The following is a 21,801-nucleotide window of genomic DNA, read 5'->3' as shown; positions in this document are numbered from 1 at the left end:
CTAGGCTATGCATTCAGTTTTTCCACCATCCTGGGTATTTCGGGGGTGGATCAGTGTTCCAAAGTATGGCTGGTTATGCGTCTGGAAGTCAGCCGTACATGCCAGGAACAGTGTTCTGGGGTATGCAAGGCATCATGCCAAACCCATGTATGGTACTATCGGCATGCAGCAAGGTTTCCACGGCAACCAGGTCCAGTTTGGGGTGCCACAGGGTCATTTTGGCATGGCTGGTTTTTCTGGACAGCAGCCAGATATCGCACCTCTGACGCAAAATGTGAATGGCCAACACGTGCCGATCATGCCTAGTACAGTGCCCATGTTGCAGACCATCCCGTATGACAACTTGGGGGCACTAGAGAAGCCGAAGGCTTACAAAGAAGATGGTGCAGCGGTAAAGTTCAGTACCTTCAGTGGTTTCGAGGACAAGAGCAAGGCACTTACTTTCCTCCAGCAGTTTGATACAGCTTATGCGGGAGGGAATTTTACAGAGGCCTCGAAGGTCAGGAAAGCTGCCACTTTCTTAAAGGACAATGCGCTTACATGGTGGACGACATTGTTAATGCAAGGACAGGCACCCGCCACTTGGGTTTACTTCAAGCAAATGTTTGCATCTGCTTGGCTATCAAATGAATTTGAAGCCGATGTCTGACAGATTGGCACCAGCTTACGGCAGCTTCGTGCAAGAGCTTGCTGAGTACAATAGGAGGTTTTGTAAAGCGTTACTCTCAGTGACCTCCTACAGATTTGTGCCACTGACAGAGCAGATAGAGAAGTATTGTTGTGGGCTGCCTAATGGGCTTCGCGATTACTGTACAAAGAACAGAGTGGCTACCCTTACTCAGCTTATGGAAGTTGCGAACACTGGTCTTGCCTTGTTGAAAGGAGAGGACAGTGGATTTCCGAGCAGTGACAAAGGAGGGCAGCAAAAGAAAAATTCAGCGAAGAAGCCCTTTGTGAAAACGGCTCCTGATGCGTCACAGGGGTCAGAACAGGCCACCAAAGACAAGGATTCAGCTGGGACTTCTGGAGCGCAGGCAAAGAAACAGAAAAGGAAGCCTTTTGTGCGCAAGTCGCTCGAGGAAAAGAAGGTCCTAATGGCTGAGAACAAATGCTTTATATGCGAGCAGCCTGGTCATATTTCTATAAATTGTCCACAAAGGAAAAGGCCAGCTGACTCAGAGGATAAAGAAGACCAGAAAGGCAAGAAGCCTAAACCCACGGCAGGTTTAGTGCCAGACATGGTGGGTGACAGGCCCAGCACAGATGCCAATGAGTTATGCAGGGCATGGGGTAAAGTTAGGGATCAGACGGCACTCATCTTCTTTGATCCAGTTGCCAAAGCCAACTTTATCTCACCAGAGTTAGCTATGAAGCTGGGCATCAGAGCTGAAGAGATGGGGTACACCGCAGAGGCAGGGTTGGCATGTCCTGGCTACTCAGAGTGTGTTACTCCCATCATTGGAAAACTGCGTCTGCATATTCAGTCGTATGTGGACACTGAAGAGTTTTACATCATGCCGCTGGAAGGTTGTGACGCCTTGTTGGGGATCCCGTGGATGTTCCGAGTGCATGGAGTCTTGGATGCCTACAACAAAAAGATCACTGTACAGCATAGGGGCAAAACTCACATCTTGGATGTTAAGCTTAAAGGAGAGTCAGTCCTATTGTATCTGCTTCTGCTATCACTTCTGTAATAAAGAATCATCTTTCTGTGTACTTGATTTTTGCACGTGATGTCTCAGACAGTGATCAGTCAAATTTATCTGTGTTAGATAAAGAAAGGTCAGCATTTTTGCAAAAGTTTAGTGACTGTTTTTCTGATTCATTACCGTCGCAATTGCCGCCAGAGAGACCTGAGGACCATCGGATAGATTTGGTGCCAGGGTGTAGCCCACCAAATAGACCTCCCTACAGGGTTAGTGCGGCGCAGCAGAAAGAGATTATGGGCCAGGTTGAGGAGTTATTAGAGAAGGGGCTGATTCAGCCTAGTTCTTCACCCTTTTGCTCCCCAGTGCTCCTAGTGCAGAAGAAGGATGGCTCATGGCGCATGTGTATTGATTACCGTGCGTTGAATAAGAATACCATCAAGAATAGGTTTCCTATTCCTCGCATTGATGATATTCTCGATCGTTTAGAGGGTGCTGCAATTTTCAGCAGGATAGACCTGAAGAGTGGGTACCATCAGATTCATATAAGCCCAGAGGATGTGCACAAGACTGCGTTTAGAACGACATTTGGTCTTTATGAGTTTCTAGTGATGCCGTTTGGGCTAACAAATGCTCCTGCCACGTTCAACAGAATGATGGACCGGATTTTCCGCTCGCATCAACAGTTTGTTGGAACATTCTTCGATGACTTGATTGTGTATTCGAAGAATGAAGAGGAGCATAGGCGTCACTTGACCATTGTGTTCGAAGAGCTGCGCAGTCACAGGTTACTTGTCAATCCTAAGAAAAGTGAATTCTTCCTTGAAGAGATCCACTTTCTGGGCCACATAATCTCAAAGGATGGTGTTAGAATGGATCCCGCAAAGGTCGAAGCTATCAAGACATGGCCAGACTTGAAGACTGTGCACGATGTCAGGAGCTTCTTGGGATTGTGTTCCTACTATAGAAGGTTTATCAGAAATTTTGCAGAGATAGCATCGCCTCTTCACGCATTGCAAAAGAAAGAGGTCACTTTCAGATGGACCCAAAAAGAGATTTCAGCTTTTAGTCTCTTAAAGGAAAAGTTGACTTCAGATCCAGTTATTGTTTTGCCAGATCTCAGGAAGTCATTTGTGGTCCAGTGTGACGCGTGTGGCAGTAGCATCGGAGCAGTGCTAATGCAAGATGGACGGGTAGTAGCCTATGAAAGCCGAATTTTGCAAGGGCCAGAGAGGACTATGCAAGTCTATGAGAAAGAGCTCTTGGCCGTGATTCATGCGCTTTCTAGCTGGAAGCACTACCTCTTAGGTGCTGATTTTGTTGTCCAAACTGATCATCAGACCTTGCGATACTTCTTGACACAGTCAAAGTTATCCGAAAAGCATATGCGATGGGCAAACATTCTTTCCATGTTTCACTTCCAGATTATGCATGTGGAAGGCAAGAAGAATGTTGTGGCTGATGCGTTATCAAGAAAGCCACAAATTTCAGCTGTGTCAATTCCTTATCATCATGAGTTAGATGACATGAAGGAACAGTATACTGCTGATGAAGATTTTGCAAGGGTCTTTGAACAGTTACAAGAGGGGCAACATCACGAGCACTACCTCCTCAGAGATGGTTTTATGAGGATGCATGGCAGACTTTGTGTCACTAGGCCACTGCGACATAAGGTCATGGAAGAGAGTCATGTCCCACCGTATGCAGGGCATCGTGGCATTGATGCGACAGTTAAAGCGGTAGAGACGTTCTTCTATTGGCCTACCTTGAGGAGAGATGTGGATGCCTTTGTGCGAGCATGCATAGTTTGCCAAAAGGTCAAATTTGACAGGCAAAAGGCACCAGGGTTGTTACAACCACTGCCGATTCCGGATAAGCCATGGGAAAGCATTGCTATGGACTTTATCTTTGATCTTCCAAGGACGCCAACAGGGAATGATGGTATATGGACCATTATCTGCAGATTCAGCAAGCAAGCCCATTTTATCCCTGTCAGAAAGAAGATAAAATCTGATCAGATGGCATGCTTGTTCATGTACAATGTGTTTAAGTACCATGGTATGCCACAATCGATTATCAGTGATCGTGATCCTCGTATGACCAGTTTGTTCTGGAGAGGATTGTTTGAGAACATGGGTACTACGCTCAAGTTCTCGTCTTCGTTTCATCCACAAACTGATGGACAGTCAGAAGAGGCTAATTCTACTGTCTTAGATCTGCTGAAATGCTATGTGTCAGATAATAAGGGCAAGTGGGAACAGTATTTGCCTATGCTTGAGTATGCGTACAATAATACGGTGCATTCGTCTACTGGCAAAGCACCTTTTGAGATTGTTGAAGGCGGCAAAAAGGTTCCTCCCATTTTGCACACAAAGGACAAGATCTTTGAGGCAGATCGATATGTTGAGAACATGGATGAGATGTATAAGAAGATTAAAGTTGCCTTGGAGAAGACTCGGGCAAAACAGAAAAAGGCTGCTGATCGTCACCGTCGTGAATTGTTGTTATCACTGGTGATTGGGTTCTGCTAAGGTTCGAAAAGGCAAGGTTAAAGAAGATGAAGGGCAAGGAACTGCTGTTTCCTAAGCTCAGCATGCGTTACTATGGGCCTTTTCAAGTGCTTGACAAGATCAGCGATGTGGCTTACAGGCTGAAACTGCCTGATGCGTGGAAGATTCATAATGCGTTTCACGTGAGTCTTCTAAGACCCTTCGTGGGTGATGTGCCAGAAGATATGCCAGTTGAGGATCAGCCAGAAGTTGAGGAACTTGATGAGATCCTGGTACCTGAGCAAGTTTTGGCACATAAGGATAGAAAAGTTAAAGGACAAGTTGCAAGACGCTATTTGGTGAAGTTCAAGAACTATCCGCCTATGGATGCAAAGTGGATGGAAGAGCATGAACTGTCAGAGTCACCAAATGTATTGCAGCTTTACCTTGAAGCCTTTGGGTTACAACCTACTTATGCCCCAACCCAACGTGTGCAAAGGAGGGGTAATGATAGAGCTAGTACATCAAATGTACATATGAATTCAGTGCCATAGATGGAAATGGCAAAAGTATGAAGGCCTCATTAAGTCATTTGTATCTATGTATGTTACGACCTTTCTTGCGGATACATGCGATGATAAAGAGTGTTAATAGCACAAGATCATCAGTGGCGTGTATTTATGGTATGCAATCGAGGACGTTTGCAATTTCAAGAGGGGGGTATGTCACGAGGACGTGGCAGTTATTAACCATGTCACAGAGATGTGGCAACTGCTAACCTTGGTTGTTGGTTTCTTTCCAATGGGGTTTATTTTATTTGTTTTGAGACCTCTTTTTGAAGTAGCAAAGGGTCGGACATTGTATGGCCAATGTGAACGGTAGATTCACCCGCAGACGGGAAGTGGTCGGCATTGGAATTCGTATGGTAAAAGGATGTCTAGGCTCAGAGCAAGATCATATAGGTCCCCCGTCGCACTTAGCAAGTTGGTGGATACTAGGAAGTGAACTCAATTAAGGCGTAAAGTCAAGGTGGGACTACCAACAGAAAGTATCCGACAGTTGGGCCACATTGCACTTTTGGATGCGGTCCCAATGAGGATAGATGGTCAGAAGACCAGTGGGAGCCCAACGGAAACATCTCCTAAAATTTAGGGAACTGCTATTTTGGGCCGTGAAATGTGTTCGCGTCATTACCTCCGGTATGACTAGGGGAACACTTTATAACTCTGCCGCGAAGTCAACTGACGCGTCGGTTGGGATATTTTTAAGCGGCGAACCCGAAACGGGAAAATGCTTGAAAATGCGCCAAGTGTCACATTTTGGTGAACTTTCCTCTTGCAGAAAAATGGGCGCTGATTTTTATGCTGGGAGAGGCCTCATTTCAGCTTTTGTCAGAGGTTAAGAGCTATGGAGTGCTTTCTTTCCCTCTCATGTACAGTGTGGTGCTAGGAGTGATGCCCTGCACACTACACACTGCTCTCTCTCTCCCCTACGTGCAGTTATGTGATGCCCCACAAGAGGGCTACTCATTTGACTGATGTACAGTTGTGTGGGTTCATACTTTTGTGCTGAGGCAAGAGCCTCCTTGAGCAGGAACAGGGGTAGCTAACTGCTGCTCCAAAGCAGGCACTGGTGAGGGTCATAACCTCACCGTACAGGTGCAAAATCAGCGCTGTGTATGCGCTGTAAATTCACTGTTTTTCAGCCGTACGGACGCCAGGATCATTGGGAATCGTGCCCCACTGGCAAAGGACAGTTAGGGGACTGTTTGGGGCTGAAAACAGGGCAAAATCCAATAAATACAGCGTGCTGAATTTACTGTTTTTGGACAGGAATCAGAGGGTATACGACAGTGCAAGCGAGTTCCAGCAGGGGAATTGGTTTCGCTCAAGTTTTGGGGCTGTTATGTTGCCGAAATTTGGCCAAATCAAATGGTATCTAGGTGGATACACGTGAAGGATTCCCAGGACCTTACCTTGTAACTTACCCTCCTAAAGAATAAAGAAATACCGAAAGGGGCGCCAATTTTGGGGCCTACAGGTTGTCGGCGTCTGCTCGGAGCATTCTAGCTTCCGACCCGTGTGTGTATTCAAGTGTTAACTCCCGTCGCAGGTTCTCTTTGCAAAGTGCTCTGTGTGTGTGTATAAAGTATAGAATTTCGGGTGAAAGCCAACGCCTACCGCCCTACGGGCCGGTTTCAATCACTAATCTTGACAAAAACAACATTCATTCCGTTGCACCAATGTAATCATCATGCAAATCATTGGCATCCAAATCATCATGCTTATCATTGGCATTCAAATCATCATGCAAATCATTATCCTTCAATTTATCATGCTTCATACAATCATGCAAATCCTGTGTTTCATGCTTTGGAGAAGAAGAGACTGAGAGAGTCTCCTTTTCCCGAATCTCTGGCATCGGTGCCTGAACTTAAGAAAAGAGTCGCAACATCTCTTGCAGTCGTGCTTTGTTCTCGCGATAAAATTCTGCTTGTCATGCTTGGTTCTCTGCGTGTCTGCGTTCCATTTCTGCTTTTCTTTCTTTGAATTCACGATCCAATTTGGCTTGTCATTCTTTGGCTTCCAAGCGTGCTTGCTCACGCTCACGCGCTATGGCTGCCATTCTTGCTGCATTTCTTGCTTTGCGTTGTAAATTCTGTTCCATAAACAACAACTCCAACTCCTCCATTGGAGTTAATGCAATCAGTGTCGTAGATGGGGAAGGGTCAGAAAAACCTTATGGTAGGGAAAATTCTTCTTCGTCTCTCTCATGCTCATCACTTCCAAGCGAAGTATCCATTCCGCTTCGAGTGATGATAATTCTGAAGTCATGGGTGCTTGTGGGTTCTTGTGGTCTGGGTTCTTAAGTTCACGAGGAACTGGACTTCTTGAGGGTCTTGGGTTCTGAAGTTCACGAGGAACTTGGGTTCTTGGGGGTCTTGGGTTCTTGAGGTTCTTAAGGTTCTTGAGGTTTTCTTTCGCTTGCAAACCGCGTTGCAGAAGGATCTTCTCTTCACCCGAGTTCTACCCTTTTCTGCGGGCGCACCCCTTGGCGGCCTTGCGCTCACACCAAGGTTGCTTTTTCCCACCTCACCTCGATTGGCCGGCCGCTAAGTGCACGGTCCCCTCTCAATGAGTGAAAAGAGACACAAGGGGAGGCTAAACAAGCCCTTCTTTCTTGGGATTCCTGTCACTCTTCAACAAAACACGATTAGGAATCGCCACGCCCAAGCGAACTTGGGTTCGTGCGACCGCAACAAGAAAAAAAAATTATTGTGGTTCTTTCCTTGAGTAATGCAGAACACTTCCAAAGCTCTGATGTATATAACACTTTTTTGTCTCAGTTCTTTACTTCTAGTAATTGTTTGTCCTTCTATATTTTGGTAGCAAAGAGAAATAAAATAGAGTCAAGCATACAATCACCAATATTAAAATTAAAACTTTTAATTGTTTGGAAGTCATGAAATTGTGGGAACTCTATTTTAGTTTCTTGTATTGTTATATTTGTGCAACTAGAAGTCGATATAGTTTGATATAGGATTAAGAGTTCAAAATGTCCAGTATATGCAGCTCGATCATCATACAGTATATGTAAAGTTTCATTAGACTTAGATGAGTAAGTAATATTTTTTCTTTTACTTTAGACCATAATATGATACTTTTCTTAAATAAATGAGCAAATCAATAAATGCAGAAGTGATCTCCCAATAAACCTCCAGTCAAAGCTGGTAGTCGATTTAAAGAGTGGACATTGTGTAAAGACAATAAATATCGAGCGCTAAAAAAGTCTTTAAACATGTAAGAGCCTTATATTCATGATTGTGTAAATAATAAATGAAGTTGTCGATGGTAATCTTATGAAACATACTAGAAGAAGTGGTTTTGTGCAATAAATAACTAACGGCGTTAAACAAACAATCACCATGTACATATATATAACTAGACATTGTAATCCTATTTCAAGATATGTGTAGTTTGTGCTTGACAAGTTGTTAGGAATATTTTATTTTGGTTTATAAGCTACAGGAGGTCCCTACTGTTTTTAATAAGTATGTGTACAATGTGTACATATAAAACGGGTGTATACTAGAAGGAAGAACTAAGTTCATCTACAATTACAGCTTTCTAGGGAATTAGAATATTCAAAATTGTTTATATCAAGAGAATTGTCATTTTGCAACAAAAGCATTCAGAGTTTATATGATCGTGGAAGTAAGTACCTGAGTTTATATTTTCAGTGAGTGTGCGATAAACTCCTGCAGACGGGGACATTAAAAAAATGAGAAAAGTGAAAAGAAGCAAGTACATTTTTGTTGAATTTATTAATAATGATATGTACTTGTGACGATTCACCAATTTTAGCTTTCTTAAAAGAGCCTCCTTCATAATCAACAATGGCCTTGGATACGTGCGGTAATTACTTTTTTGTAGAGACGAGCATGATGAATTGCATGAAGATGATGTGATTGTTCACAAGGATGATGTGTTAGTGGATGTTTTTTTTAGCGAAGCTAACCTCGTTGTAGATTCGATCAATCACGAAGATCTGATCTTGGCTTTCGAGTCGAGGTCCAAAGAACCCCCACAGGACGATTCGATCATTCAGGACGAATCGATCTTGGCTCTCGAGCCTTGGTCCAAAGAGCCCTCACAGGAAGTATTGTGTGTTCGCATGATTGATACACACGTATTATTCGAGTGTTTCATTCGTGAAGGTTTCCTGTATTTTAGTCAACATCGTTATGTGATCCCTTTTCCTAGGCATGACATATTGTATGTTGAGCACGTTTCTATCATGGATGAGCACGAATGTATGCGGATTGTTCATGAAAAGCTGAAAAGTTTGTATGTAAGGAAGTCACATTCCACGTCTCTTCCTTGACATGACACAGTTTCCGAAAGAGCACATGATAGTATGAGCACCAAGCATGGGTATTTCCATTGTGATTTGCCACAGTTGATGATTTCGATCAAACAGAAAAGATTCGATCGCATTGTTTGCATGTGTTTGATGAACGGTTGTCACTCCGTCTCTATGTTCATCTACATTGCATACACAGCCTTTAGAGAAGACAATATTTTTTTCCTTCACTTTTCATGGAATGGGTATGTTCATGGTTTTGTGTTGGAGATGGTTTCAGGAATTTTCAGCCATGGAGATTCTTGAAGACGAAAGAAGCACGACTCTAGACGAAGTTGAAACATCAAAGGAGCCAGAGAAAACTTTGAGTCGCTTTCGGCGCGGCCCAAAGAAGCAAGCGTTGCAGACTTTATGAAGTTCAAGTACCGCACGACCCACATATCAGAGTGGGCCAGCGAAGAGTCCCTTCCAGGATTCCAGATGCTGTTGGCGATCTCCCTCGACGCCATACAGTTCGGTACCAGTACCTTACTTTGAAAAGGAGGGGATGTCACGTGACACATCCCAACCCTATGTGTCCACGGACAAGCTACACCACAACAGGGTTCAGTCAGTCCAGTCAGTCTAGATTAGCAGTGATCTGGCACTTTTGTGAGTCTATTCGTAGATTGTGCATGCCCAGTCACTTAGCATAGATGCATATCCTCCAGTTGCACACAACATGATCATCAGTATTCCCTTCAGAATCCAACAGATTCAGTCAGGGGAATTTTCCAGTGCATTTAGCCTATGTTCCTATTTTTGGTTATTTTCACTTATTATTTTTAAGCGACTTTCAACAAAAGTAGGTAGGGCAATTTTGTTAAGTTAATATAAAAGCAACCCAAGTTAGCACTTTCTAGCAAAAGAGGCAGCAGGAGCTTCTCGCTCAACAGGCAACTTCTCAGCAATACCCCTCAAGGACCCCTAGCGTTTTCTGTCCCAGCAGCATCCACTCACTTCCTCATTGCAGACCATCGCCATCACATCAACACCCTAGCGTTAGCAGATTGTCGCCATCGCCAGCAGATCCATCAGAGTGGATAGCGTTTTCACCATTCAGCCCCACCAGCGTTTTTGGTCCCTGTCCCAGATTAGCATTGGCGTTTTTGCTCTGCTGCTGCGATTTCAGCAGATCATCCTCGCATGCATCAGATACACCAGCGTTTTTGATTGCAGATGCTGATTCAGCCAGCGTTTTGACTTTCATCCCTTAACCGCCGCAAGAACACACAGTTTTCAGCCTATGACACAGTAGCAGATCAGCCCCAAGATGGTTGCAGATGTTCCCCCATTTTCAGCCATAAAAACGCAGCCAAAACAGTCATTTTCAGCCACGGAAACAGTCCCGAAATTCAGCGATTAGAAGATCTTAGATTTCAGCGATCAAGTCGTTGTCGTCATCACCGTCGTCGTCATCGGCATAGTCCCATTGCATCAGTCCATTGCATACACATTGTACACCTTTGTGCAATCAAGTAGACCACTCTTGCCGACGAGTGGGGCCTTCGGAGGAGGGTTGTACAACCTCTCGGTGTCGTATCTCCTCTCTCTTCTTCTCTCAGTCTCATTCACTTGCACGCACAATATCCACTCAGTTTGTTCGTGATCATAGCATTCTCTATAAGACGGAAAACTCTCTCTTTCCCTAAGAACTAAAAGGAACCTTGAGCAATAAAGATCACTAATCTTGAGAAAAACAACATTCATTCCGTTGCATCTTACAAGCGGAATGATTGTTTGGGCTTTGCTCAAGATGAGTGCTCGGAACTGTGCTCAAGGTTCCTTTTGTTCTTATGGAAGGGAGAGCCTTCCGTTCTTAATGGAAAGTGCTATGATCACAAACAAAGTGAATGGACACTGTGCGTGCAAGTGTATGAGACTGAGAGATAGATAGAGAAGAGAATAATACGACACCAGAGATGTTGTAAAACCCTCCTCCGAAGGCCCCACTCTCGTCGGCGAGAGTGGTCTACTTGTTGATTGCACAAAGTGGTACAATGACGATGCAATGGACTGATGCAACCTGGGACTATGCCGGTGACGACGACGGTGATGACGACGACAACTTTAGGGCTGAAATGTGTAGTCTTCTAACTGCTGAATTTCGGGGCTGTTTCGGTGGCTGAAAATCTCTGTTTTGGCTGCGTTTTCTAGGGCTGAAAATGGGGGATATCTGCAACCAACTAGGGCTGAATCTGTTGTTGTTCAAAAGGGCTGAAAACGCTGACCATCTGATGCATTCACGGCTGAAAACCAAAAATGCTGCCTGCCTACTAGCGTTAGTGAAAACGCTGAGGTTCTAGCGGTGATGGTGATCAAGGGATGGCTGAAAACGCCAGAACTGTGGAAGTGTTGAAGGTATGCAAAAACGCCAGGGCTTAGTGGAAAACCCAAATCTTGTGCTTGTAAAAGGATTCTCCCTAATAAAGGATTCTCTTTAAGGGGGAAAACAAGCCAATCTTCTGGTCCCAAGTACTGTGTCGAACTTCTCCCTCAACTCTGTTTAGTTGAAAGATTGTTTATTTTCATCTTGTTGATTATTCGTATGCGGTCCCGTTTGTGATAGGCTTCCTAGTCTTTCACTTTGTCCCAAGCTCGACAAAGTTCTATACTTTCATCTATCAGGCTTGGGTCGGTTCTCATGCAATCCGGTACCATTCTTGCTTTCATCTTGCCTTTTCTGCCACATTCCTCTGCTGCTCTAGAACTCTCTGGCCTATCTTTAGTGTGTCCTTGTTGTGCCTTTTTGGGGCACTCTACGGAGATATTATGCCCTTGTTTCCCGCAACCAAAACACTTCCCCTCTTTTAGATAGTTAGCCCTTTCTCTAAGAGTCTATCGGGGTCGTGTATCTTTCTTTTCTTGGGGATTCTTTTTCTTTCTATTTTCATTGTTCGAATCTGTCTGGTCCTCTGAGTCAAGATTTCATCAGTGGGGTAAGTCAAATTCTCCTCACTGGAGTCGAAAGAGCTAGAAGACCTGTCAGAAGAAGAACTGGGTAGTCCTTCAAAACACACACGCTTCTTCTACTTTCTTGTAGATGCAAATGAAGATTGCCACTGAGTATGCACTTCAGTCATGGACCGCTGAGTCAAAAATTTTGCAAACTGGGAATCTTTAGCAAACTGAAGCATCTGCTTTGTGCACTCGTCAACCTGTTGTCGACGTTGAATCTCCAAAAGTTCATATTGTGTAGGCCGAGGTGGTCCGTACTCATCTTTGTTAAGTCGTTTGAATTTTCTGCGTTGCCTCCTCTTGCCTCAGCGGTTGAAGAAGAGGTTGATTGGTTCTTTTTGGAACCCATAAGTGTCCCGAGAAAAGGGATCTGGTTTCCCTGCAGAAGAGAAATCTGTCGTGCTCTGTTACCACTTTAACAAACTTGGACAACCCAAGTCAAGATTTTGTCGCAATACAGCAGAGATTCACTTCAAAATACTTCACAAATTTTAAGAGAGTCAATACGGCTGGCGTAGTTCCGTGCCAAGAGATATTAGGCCCCAAAGACTGGCACCCCTTTCGGTATTTCTTTTTTATTAATCTTTGAGCAAAAGTACAACTGCCCGCCGGTGCTCGCTCTCAAACACTGCGTCCAAAGATGCTCTGAGAAGTGAGCCCCTTGGGTCACTTATAAAGGTTACAAGGGATGCTAAAAGCAGAGCCCCGAAAGCATTGAGCTCAAAAGCAACTTCTCTCAAAAGCTGCCAGCCAAAAACAATCAGCGCTGTTTGCGGAAATCCGTACAACCAGCCAGCGTAAAACGCAGAAAACTCGTACAATGCCATGTCAGCCAGTCAGTGCATTTTCTGGCAGTCCGTACAACAGCCACGTCAGCATGCTCTTCGCTTGATTTTTAATTCCTAGGTGTCCTTAGGTCCCTCGACAAAGGTCTATAAGTTGGAACAACTTCTTAAAGTATTGGATCATGCCACATCATCAGTTTGTGATAGGTTGAAATTGCCCATTACTTAAGAAGATTCATAATGCATTTTATGTGAGTCTTCTAAGACCTTTTGTGGGTGATGTGCCAGAAGATATGCCATAGGAAGATCAGCCAGAAGTTGATGAACTTGATGAGATCTTAGTACGTGAGCAGATTTTGGCACATAAAGAAAGAAAAGTTAAGGGACAAGTTGCAAGACGTTATTTGGTGAAGTTCAAGAACTATCCACCTACGGATGCAAAGTGGATGAAAGAACATGAACTGTCAGAGTCACCAAATGTGTTGCAGCTTCGATCTCATGAAGTCAGTTGTATCTATGTGTTATGAACTTTCTTGCAGGTACATGCGATGATAAAAGCGTGCTAACAACACACGATCATCAATGGCATGTATATATGGCATGCAATCGAGGACGTTTGCGAATTCAAGAGGGGGTATGTCATGAGGATGTGGCAACTACTAACCGGTTTCTTTCCAATGATTTTTATTTAATTTTTGGGACCCTCTTTTTGAAGTCACAAATGGCCGGACATTGCATGGTCAGTGTGAAACGGCTGACGGTCGAGAGTTTCATCCACAACTGGGAAGGGTAGGTCGCCACAAGATGGTTGGGCCGTTAGGCATTGGAATCCGAGCAGCAAAAGGGTGTCTACGCTTGGTTCAAAACTTCAAAGTCATTAGGCCCCCTCACTACACTTATAAGTCGGTGGGTACTAGGAATTAACTCAAAAGAGGCTAAGTGGACACATGGCAGCTCTACAGTGTGTGTGTATGTGAGTAGTTGGTGCAGGTGATGAAGCTTTAATGGAAAGCTTGCTTTCTCCCTTGCACTATGTAGCACGATGATTCTTCTCTCGTGCATCTCTCTCCCCTTTTGAATATAGAAACGTGATGCCCTGCTCTAGGGCTTTTCATCTGTATGTACAGTTGTGTGGGTTCATGCACGATTGCCGAGGCAAGAGCCTCAGGTGAATTCGGAGAGATTTCAGGCGAGATATCTCGTTCGATTCAAAGGGCAAGTAGCCCTACAGGTGTAGGAGCTCAAGGACTTGCTACGGATGCGACCGGCTCGTGAAACGGAGCCCAAAACAGGGAAATACAGCCTACTGTGTATTTTTGCAGGTTTAGGGTTTCGACCCTAAATGGTCCCTAATACCCCCAGGAGGTCCTGGGGACGCGAGGGGACCGTTGATCAAGTGATCTGGCGCATTTTCAGGGCAAAAAACAGAGAATTCAGCGTGCTGCAGATTCTCGCCAGGTTTTGCAAAGTGTGCGTATGCATTGGGAAAGTCACTTTTTGCGTGGGGATATTGTTTGTGAAGCGTCCTAGTATTGTTAAGCTGCCGAAATTGGGCCAGAACAGGTCATTTTCAGCCCAGATTATGCTAGGAAGCTTGGAAATCACAAGTTTATTCCCTCTTTGAATACAAAAAAGAATACCAAAAGGGGCGCCAATCTTTGGGGCCAATAGGTGTTGGCGTTTGCTTGGTAGCGCTCTAGCTTCCATTCAAGAATTGATGGGTCATGCGAAACGGGGTTTTGCCATACATTCAGGCAATCTGACTTAACCCCACCGATGAGATCTTGACTCAGAGAACCCAACAGACTTCTAATAATGAAAGTAGAAAGAAAAAGAGTTCCCAAGAAAAGAAAGACAAGGATTCACGACCACGGCTCACTCTTCGAGAGAGGGCCAACTACGTCAAAGAGGGGAAGTGTTTTGGATGCGGGGAACATGGGCATGTCTCCGTGAAGTGCCCTAAAAAGGCGCATCAAGAACATAATGAAGACAGGCTAGAGAGTTCGAGAGCAGCCGAGGAACGTGGAAGAAAAGGCAAGATGAAAGCAGGATTGGTTCCAGATTGCATGGGTACTGAGTCAAGCACGATTTATGAAAGTACAAAACTTTGCCGAACTTGGGGCAAAGTAAAAGATCAAGAAGCCCTGATTTTCTATGATGGAGGAGCCAAGGCCAACTTCATTTCACAGAATTGTCGCGCGGCTCGAGATTACACCGACCGGATGGGACGATTGGTTCCAGATTGCATGGGTACTGAGTCAAGCACGATTTATGAAAGTACAAAACTTTGCCGAACTTGGGGCAAAGTAAAAGATCAAGAAGCCCTGATTTTCTATGATGGAGGAGCCAAGGCCAACTTCATTTCACCAGAATTGTCGGCGCGGCTCGAGATTACACCCGACCGGATGGGACCACAAACAGAGGAAGTTCTAGCGGCACCCGGACGGGATGTGGGCCATTACACTTGACATTGGCAAAACTTCGGTTGCATTGTCAGGGGTATTTGGGGCACGATGACTTCTAATAATGCCCTTGGAAGGTTGTGATGTCCTCCTGAGAGTCCCTTGGTACCGTAAGAAGAACGCCGTGGTCGATTATCGAGCGAAGCAAGAGACATTGACTAATGAAAAGGGCCGAAAAATTGTACTTGATGTGAATGTTGCTTATAGGCTGAAATTGCTTGACACATGAAAGATTCATTATGCGTTTCACGTGAGTCTTCTAAGATCTTTCGTGGGTGATGTGCCAGAAGATGTGCCACAGGAGGATCAACCAGAAGATGTTCGCCAGGTTTTGCTAGGTGTCCATATGCGTTGGGAAAGTCACTTTTTGTGTGGGGATATTGTCTGTGAAGCGTCCTAGTACGGTTATGTTGTCGAAATCGGGCCAGAACAGGTCATTTTCAGCCTAGATTATGTGGGGCAGCTTGTAGGAAATCACAGGTTTTATTCCCTCTTTGAATACAATAAAGAAATACCGAAAGGGGCGCCAGTCTTTGAGGCCAATGGGTGTCGGCGTCTGCTTGGTAGCGCTCTAGCTTCCAAGCTGTGTGTGTTTGAAGTATTAATTCCCGTTACTGGTTTTTATTTGCAAAGTTTCTCTGTGTCCTAAAGTCTAAAGTAAAGTTTCGGGTGAAAGCCTACGTCTACCGCCCTACGGGCCGGTTTCAGTCCCCTATTGTTTTTAGGTCGTGGTTGTCTTGCGTGAGTCAAATGGAGTCCTTATACAAGGATCCCCTTGCCCCCCTTGTATCATACGTTGCAGCACAATTGATATGCCAGCGTGTTTGGGATACGCACCTATTCCTAGGTCTTGAAGGATTAGATCCTCAGTCCAATGCATTTTTTATGTGCGTGCTGCAAACAAACTATTGATATGGCAAAAACGTGATGATGTGACACATCTTTGTGAGGTGGCAAATTTTCAAGGTCCCCTATTCTTTTTAGGTCGTGGTTGTCTTGCGTGAGTCGAACGGAGAGGGGGAGTCCTTATACAAGGATCCCCTTGCCCCCCTTGTATCATACATTTCAACACAGTTGACATGCCAGCGTTTTTGGGCCATCACCTTCCATTGCAAGAGAATTTATTTACAAGAAAACTTGTCTTTTTTAAGAGAAGCCTATGTTGATCAGAGCAAGCAAAGGGTCCAGTTGTTACCTTCATTTATACAAGCACGCATGGTTCAAAACCATTTGTGTTGATATGTTTTGCAAGTGTTGGCACTGGGCCTGGTTGTTATTCTTGTCACACTCCTAGAACTTAGTAAGCTAATCCTAAGGACGTAAAATAACATGATTACCAAGTGGGATATGTAAAATGTGTATGAGCAAGTTTCTTCTTTTTGATTATCACGTAAATTTCTTTTTGGTGCTTGCTCACATGTTTCCTAGTATCTCCAAGTGATTTTCATGATTTAATCATTGCCCGCAACAGTGTGATTGGTTTTTTTAAAAATGTTATGTAACAGGCAGCTGCAAATCGAGCGAAAGGAAATCGGGTGGATATATCGAAGGCAGAGCTAGCTCAGAAAAGTGTTTATTGTCGATTATCAGGTGGAACATGCAATTTGAATCCCTTTGAAGCCTGGAAGTCTTCGTATTACTTGATTTTATCTAGTCCTTTGATGCTGCGAACATGACATTGGATTTTGAGTTCAATTCCCTAAATCTGCCAATTGATAGCAGCTAATGTTGACAGCATTTCAGTCCGTTTCCAATCACAAATTGCTTGTGGCACAGCACAATTTTCAAGGTTTAAACAGCTTGCTAATTCTTTAAAATTGGAACAGGTAGAGATATGGATGTGATGGAAATGACTGCTTATGGGGATGTGCATCATGAGCCGGGAGGGTGCAACATACAGTGACTTATATTATGCTGCCCACTCTTGTGCAGTGTTACAAGGTCATCAGTGTTAGTGACATATTCAAGGTCAGATGTTTATTCAGGCCGTGAGCATTCTCCAACCAGCCAGCTTCAATGGAGCTTCCCTTCAAAAGTTTGTTGATTCTTGCAGGATTTTTCAATTCAGAATGTGTAACTTAATCTGTAATTTATTGAGATCTCATTGAGACATATTCAAGGTCTGATGTTTATTCAGGCCGTGAGCATTCTCCAACCAGCGAGCTTCAATGGAGCTTCACTTCAAAAGTTTATTGATTCTTGCAGGATGTTTCAGTTCAAAACGTGTGTAATTCATTGAGATTTCAAACTTTTGGACAAATTTGGAACGCAAGGCTCTGAAAGGTGCCAAATTATCAGGTTTGAAAAACTTGATGAATATTTGATTATGTCCTTGGTTACTTCGTTAGCGTAGCAGCCGCTTTTGATTTCTAGGCCTCTCAAGCATCCACGTGGCGGCTCCCTTTCTCACTAAAATAGAGTCTACGCGAGAAAGGCTACGCTTTTCAGAGCAATATATAGCGTGGGGTGTTTGGTAGCAGACTAGAGCAAAATGTTGGCGCTCTCTCTCTCTCTCTCTCAAGCTTGAAGCGAGGACGCAAAGAGTGTTGATTGTAGGATACGCCCAACATGGCTGGGGTGAGGATTAACAATGAGATTTTTGGTCAAGGGCTGTTGGTGAAGGATGTCGTACTTGGCAGCGCTTTGGTCAATATGTATGCAACATGTGGTGCTCTCACGAAAGCAAAGTTCTCGCTGGGCATTCTCTCCGGGAACGTCATCATCTCAAACGTGTTGATTGTAGGATATGCCCAGCATGGTTGTGGAAAGGAATTTTACCCTGATGTGAAGGAAAGGTCTTTCTCCATATGCAATCACCTATGCTTGCACCTTGAAGGTTTGTGGCCTTATGGAAGACTTTCACATGGGTAAGAGAATTCACTAGTCATGGGTTGTTGGTCTAAGTTGTCATACTTGACGGTGCTTTGATCGATATGTATGCCAAATGTGGTGTCCTCCGTCTCTTGCAAAGATGTCGTACTTGGCAGCGCTTTGGTCAATATGTATGCAAAATGTGGTGTCCTCCATCTCTTGCAGCGTGTTAGAAAGGAAAGTTCTCACTGGGCATTCTCTCCAGGAACGTCATCATCTCAAATGCATTGATTGCAGGATATGCCCAACATGGTTGTGGCAAGGAATTTTACCCAGATGTGAAGGGAAGGTCTTTCTCCATATAGAGTCACCTATGCTTGCACCTTGAAGGTTTGTGGCCTTATGGAAGACTTTCACATGGGTAAGAGAATTCACTACTCAGGGACTGTTGGACTAAGTTGTCATACTTGACGGTGCTTTGATCAATATGTATGCCAAATGTGGTGTCCTCCATCTCTTGCAGCGTGTTAGAGTGTAGGAGATGCCCAACATGGCTGATGCAAGGAAGCTCCAGGCTGTTTAAACCGGATGCATATGCCCAACATCGTTGTGCCAAGGTAGCTCTAGGCTGTTTCAACCGGATGCAAACGAAAGGCTTTTCTCCAAATGCATTCACCTATGCTTGCTTCTCACGGCCAATGGCCTCATGCGAGCTGTTGACATGGGTGAGAGAATTAACGAGAAGATAGCTGGTTCGGCGCTGTTGGTGAAGAATGTCATGCTTAGCAGTGCTTTGGTCAAACGTGTTGGTTGCTAGATATGTTCAATATGCCTGTCGCAACAAAGGTCTTGACTGTTTTAACGAAACGTCTTTCTTGAATTGCATTCACCTATGCTTGCACCTTGATGGCATGTGGCCTTATGGAGACTTTCACATGGGTATGAGAATTCACGATGAGATTTCTAGTCAGGGGCTGTTACAATACGATGCCATGAAGTGGAGATGCGCAGTGCATTGATTGCAAGATACGCCCAACATGGCTGTGACGAGGAAGCTCTGGGTTGGTTTACAGGCAGGCTTGACAGAGCGTTGATTGCAGGATACGACCAGCATGGCTGTGGCGAGAAAGTTGTGGACTGATTCAAAGGAAGGCCTCTCTCCAAACACTTCTGCTTGGCAATTCTTTCGCTGATATATATGCTAAATGTGGTGCCCTTACCAAAACATAAAATGTTTGTATGTTGAAGTGTGTGGATTATAGGATATGCTCAACATGGATGTGGCAAGGTGGCTCTGGGATTCGTTTTTCAGATGCAAAGTGAGGGATTCTCTCCAGAAAAAGGCTCTTGGACTGCTCTTATAGCACAACTTTGTTGTTTTGGAAAGCTCTGGGCTGCTTTATCTAAATGCTGATTGAGGGGTTCTCACCAAACGAATCTCCTAGAGTGCTCTTATTGGAGGATATGCCAAGCAAGGGCTAGCGGAGGAAGTTGTTTTTGTTTGATGCAACACAAAGGGCACCTTCTCAACCACAATCACTTTTCTTAGTGTGGTTAATGCATGTAGTGGCTCAGGTTTGCAGCATCGTTGATCCACGTGTCTCTGCATTTCAAACGGCACCTCTTTATTTTTAATGAGCGTCACTTTTTTTATCACAGCTTGTCACTTTCAGATTTATATAGCAAATCTCCACAGCTTTTTCACTTTAGCCATCTCTTGCACGCAATCTACTCCAGCATCTCCATTAGCAATCTACTCCAGCATCTCCATCAATGGTTACTTGGTGCAACAGGTTGGTAGTCTCTCTCTCTCTCTCTCTCTCTCTCTCTCTCTCCACTTCAGTTTCACGATTGGCATATCATGATGCTTTGTTTCTATAGACATGGGTGAGTGAGGAGATTGCTAGTCAAGGACTGTTGAAGAAAGATCTCGTTTTTGGCAGTGCTTTGCCGGATATGTATGCCAAAGGTGATGCCCTTACAGAAGTGGACGAGAGTGAGTATATATTATGTTTACATTGATTGTGAAGCTACATATTCTCCCTAGATGCAATTACCTATGCTTACACTTTAATCACCTACTTACAGTGATGATATCCTCTTGTAGGAGTAGAGACAACATGAGAGGTCAAAGGCAAGTAATGTGTATCGACGAGGGATATCAAAATGTCCGGTGAGTAAGCTCCGCCACATTTTTTCAGTTGAACACTAGAACGCAACGAACAAATACACTAAAATTTGCATGCTGTCGTAGGAATGGCACGTTCCCTCGTATTATATAAAATTGGGGAGGATTGTGCAAACTCCTTCGTGCAAAGAAATTTGCATGTTTTCTTTTTTTTATAACATAAAAATGGGCCAATACATAATAAAAGTTAATATGTTTAAATATTATTAAAAATGTTAAAACTTCAAAAATGTTGACCACTTTATGGTTTTTTGCGAGGTCCGTATTGTATACACGACATTATCATTGCTATGTACCAGAGATAGCACATTGACAATAAGTGCAAGCGCTCTCTCTCTCTCTCCAATTCCTATAATCTTGTTCTCTCTCTCTCTCCTTTACTCTCCTCTAAGCAATAAATATGTCAGACAAAACTAGAAGTATTAATCTATTTCGTACTGTTATCTTTGTAAGTGCTCCTATGTACTAAACATTACAATGCAGCTAACGAAGCACTCTAGTTTTCTTGAAGGCTAGCCACCATGTTACGTTTTTAGATGACGTTTGGTTATGTCTCCAAATTGTTCTGATGAAAAACCTGCGATTTTGACATGTCCCTTTTGTCATTGTTAATTGGGCCTACCTTAAGCAATATTGTTGTCATATAGCTCTTCTACTCGTTTAGTTTAGTGTGAAAAATATTTGAAGCAGATAATAAGTAGGTGATACATGCTTGGAACATAGTTTCAATGAGAGGATCAATAAGGAGGTGACACATGCTTGAAGCATAGTTTCAATGAGAGGATCCATCTGGATGCTAACCTTTGTGCTACGTTCATTAGTAGATCATGTGTGCATCATAATTTAGCTGTGAATTGAAGTATTGTTGAGAAAAGTGTGCATACTATTGCGAAATCGTTGAGTGTATACTGGTATTTGAACTAAATTGCTCTTCATAGCTCCTACAATGTTTTCATATGCGATAATGGAGTTGCAGATTCTCTTGAAAATGAAAACCATTTGTGCTTTTGCCTTGGAGCCCTTGTTTGAAGGATGAAATGCCTCTAATGGATGGTCATTGTGTTTGAAAGTTAATGTACTCATAAAATCTTTGCTCAAGAGAAAATGAGGATTGATAGGAAGATAATTAACTTCAGTCAGATTGAAATTGGTTTTTTCAGCTTGTAGGTGGTTGTGAGTTGAATGTGCTGCTGGTTGAAACTTTAGGAGCTAACGAACCCTAAAGAGCTTGCAATTCTCTATTTTGGATCGTTTTGAGTGAAGCAAATAGTATTATGGGTGTGTAAGGAGCTCTTACATGCAATGGGACACTTTCCCCTTGATTTGGACAAGTTTTTGTGCGAGAAAACTCTCATATTTCGCAATCTATCCACGATGGAGGATTAGCAATTAGCTAATCTGGTTCCTATTCAGAAGGCTCTTGCCTTGGCAAATGCGCATAGAACCCCCAAGATTGGACATGGTCATTTGAGGAGTCCAACTAGTGAGGCATGCGAGCGGAATCATCATGCTACATGAGAAGGGAGAAGGCAAGCTTTCCATTAAAAGGTATAAACTTAA

General features: G+C 43.8%; 1 protein-coding gene across 1 annotated transcript in view; it reads left to right on the top strand.

The window, feature by feature from the left end:
* The window catches only part of LOC147431855 (uncharacterized), a 62,870-nt gene extending 42,114 nt beyond the window's left edge, over positions 1-20,756 (top strand). Inside the window, exons 2-11 of the mRNA XM_086494327.1 lie at positions 16,748-16,832; positions 17,069-17,109; positions 17,175-17,210; positions 17,296-17,313; positions 17,516-17,540; positions 17,616-17,661; positions 19,621-19,628; positions 19,713-19,846; positions 19,935-20,049; positions 20,142-20,756. Coding sequence (XP_086350453.1) covers positions 16,748-16,832; positions 17,069-17,109; positions 17,175-17,210; positions 17,296-17,313; positions 17,516-17,540; positions 17,616-17,661; positions 19,621-19,628; positions 19,713-19,846; positions 19,935-20,049; positions 20,142-20,230 — 597 coding nt within the window. The 3' untranslated portion in view covers positions 20,231-20,756. The remainder of the gene's footprint in view (positions 1-16,747; positions 16,833-17,068; positions 17,110-17,174; positions 17,211-17,295; positions 17,314-17,515; positions 17,541-17,615; positions 17,662-19,620; positions 19,629-19,712; positions 19,847-19,934; positions 20,050-20,141) is intronic.
* The last annotated feature ends 1,045 nt before the right edge of the window (positions 20,757-21,801 follow it).

This window comes from Adiantum capillus-veneris, chromosome 21 (assembly GCF_014529385.1).
Source record: "Adiantum capillus-veneris isolate H3 chromosome 21, ASM1452938v2, whole genome shotgun sequence".
NCBI lineage: Eukaryota > Viridiplantae > Streptophyta > Polypodiopsida > Polypodiales > Pteridaceae > Adiantum > Adiantum capillus-veneris.
The sequence above is the reverse complement of the archived record's forward strand: the minus strand, read 5'-3'. Positions and strand labels throughout refer to the sequence as shown.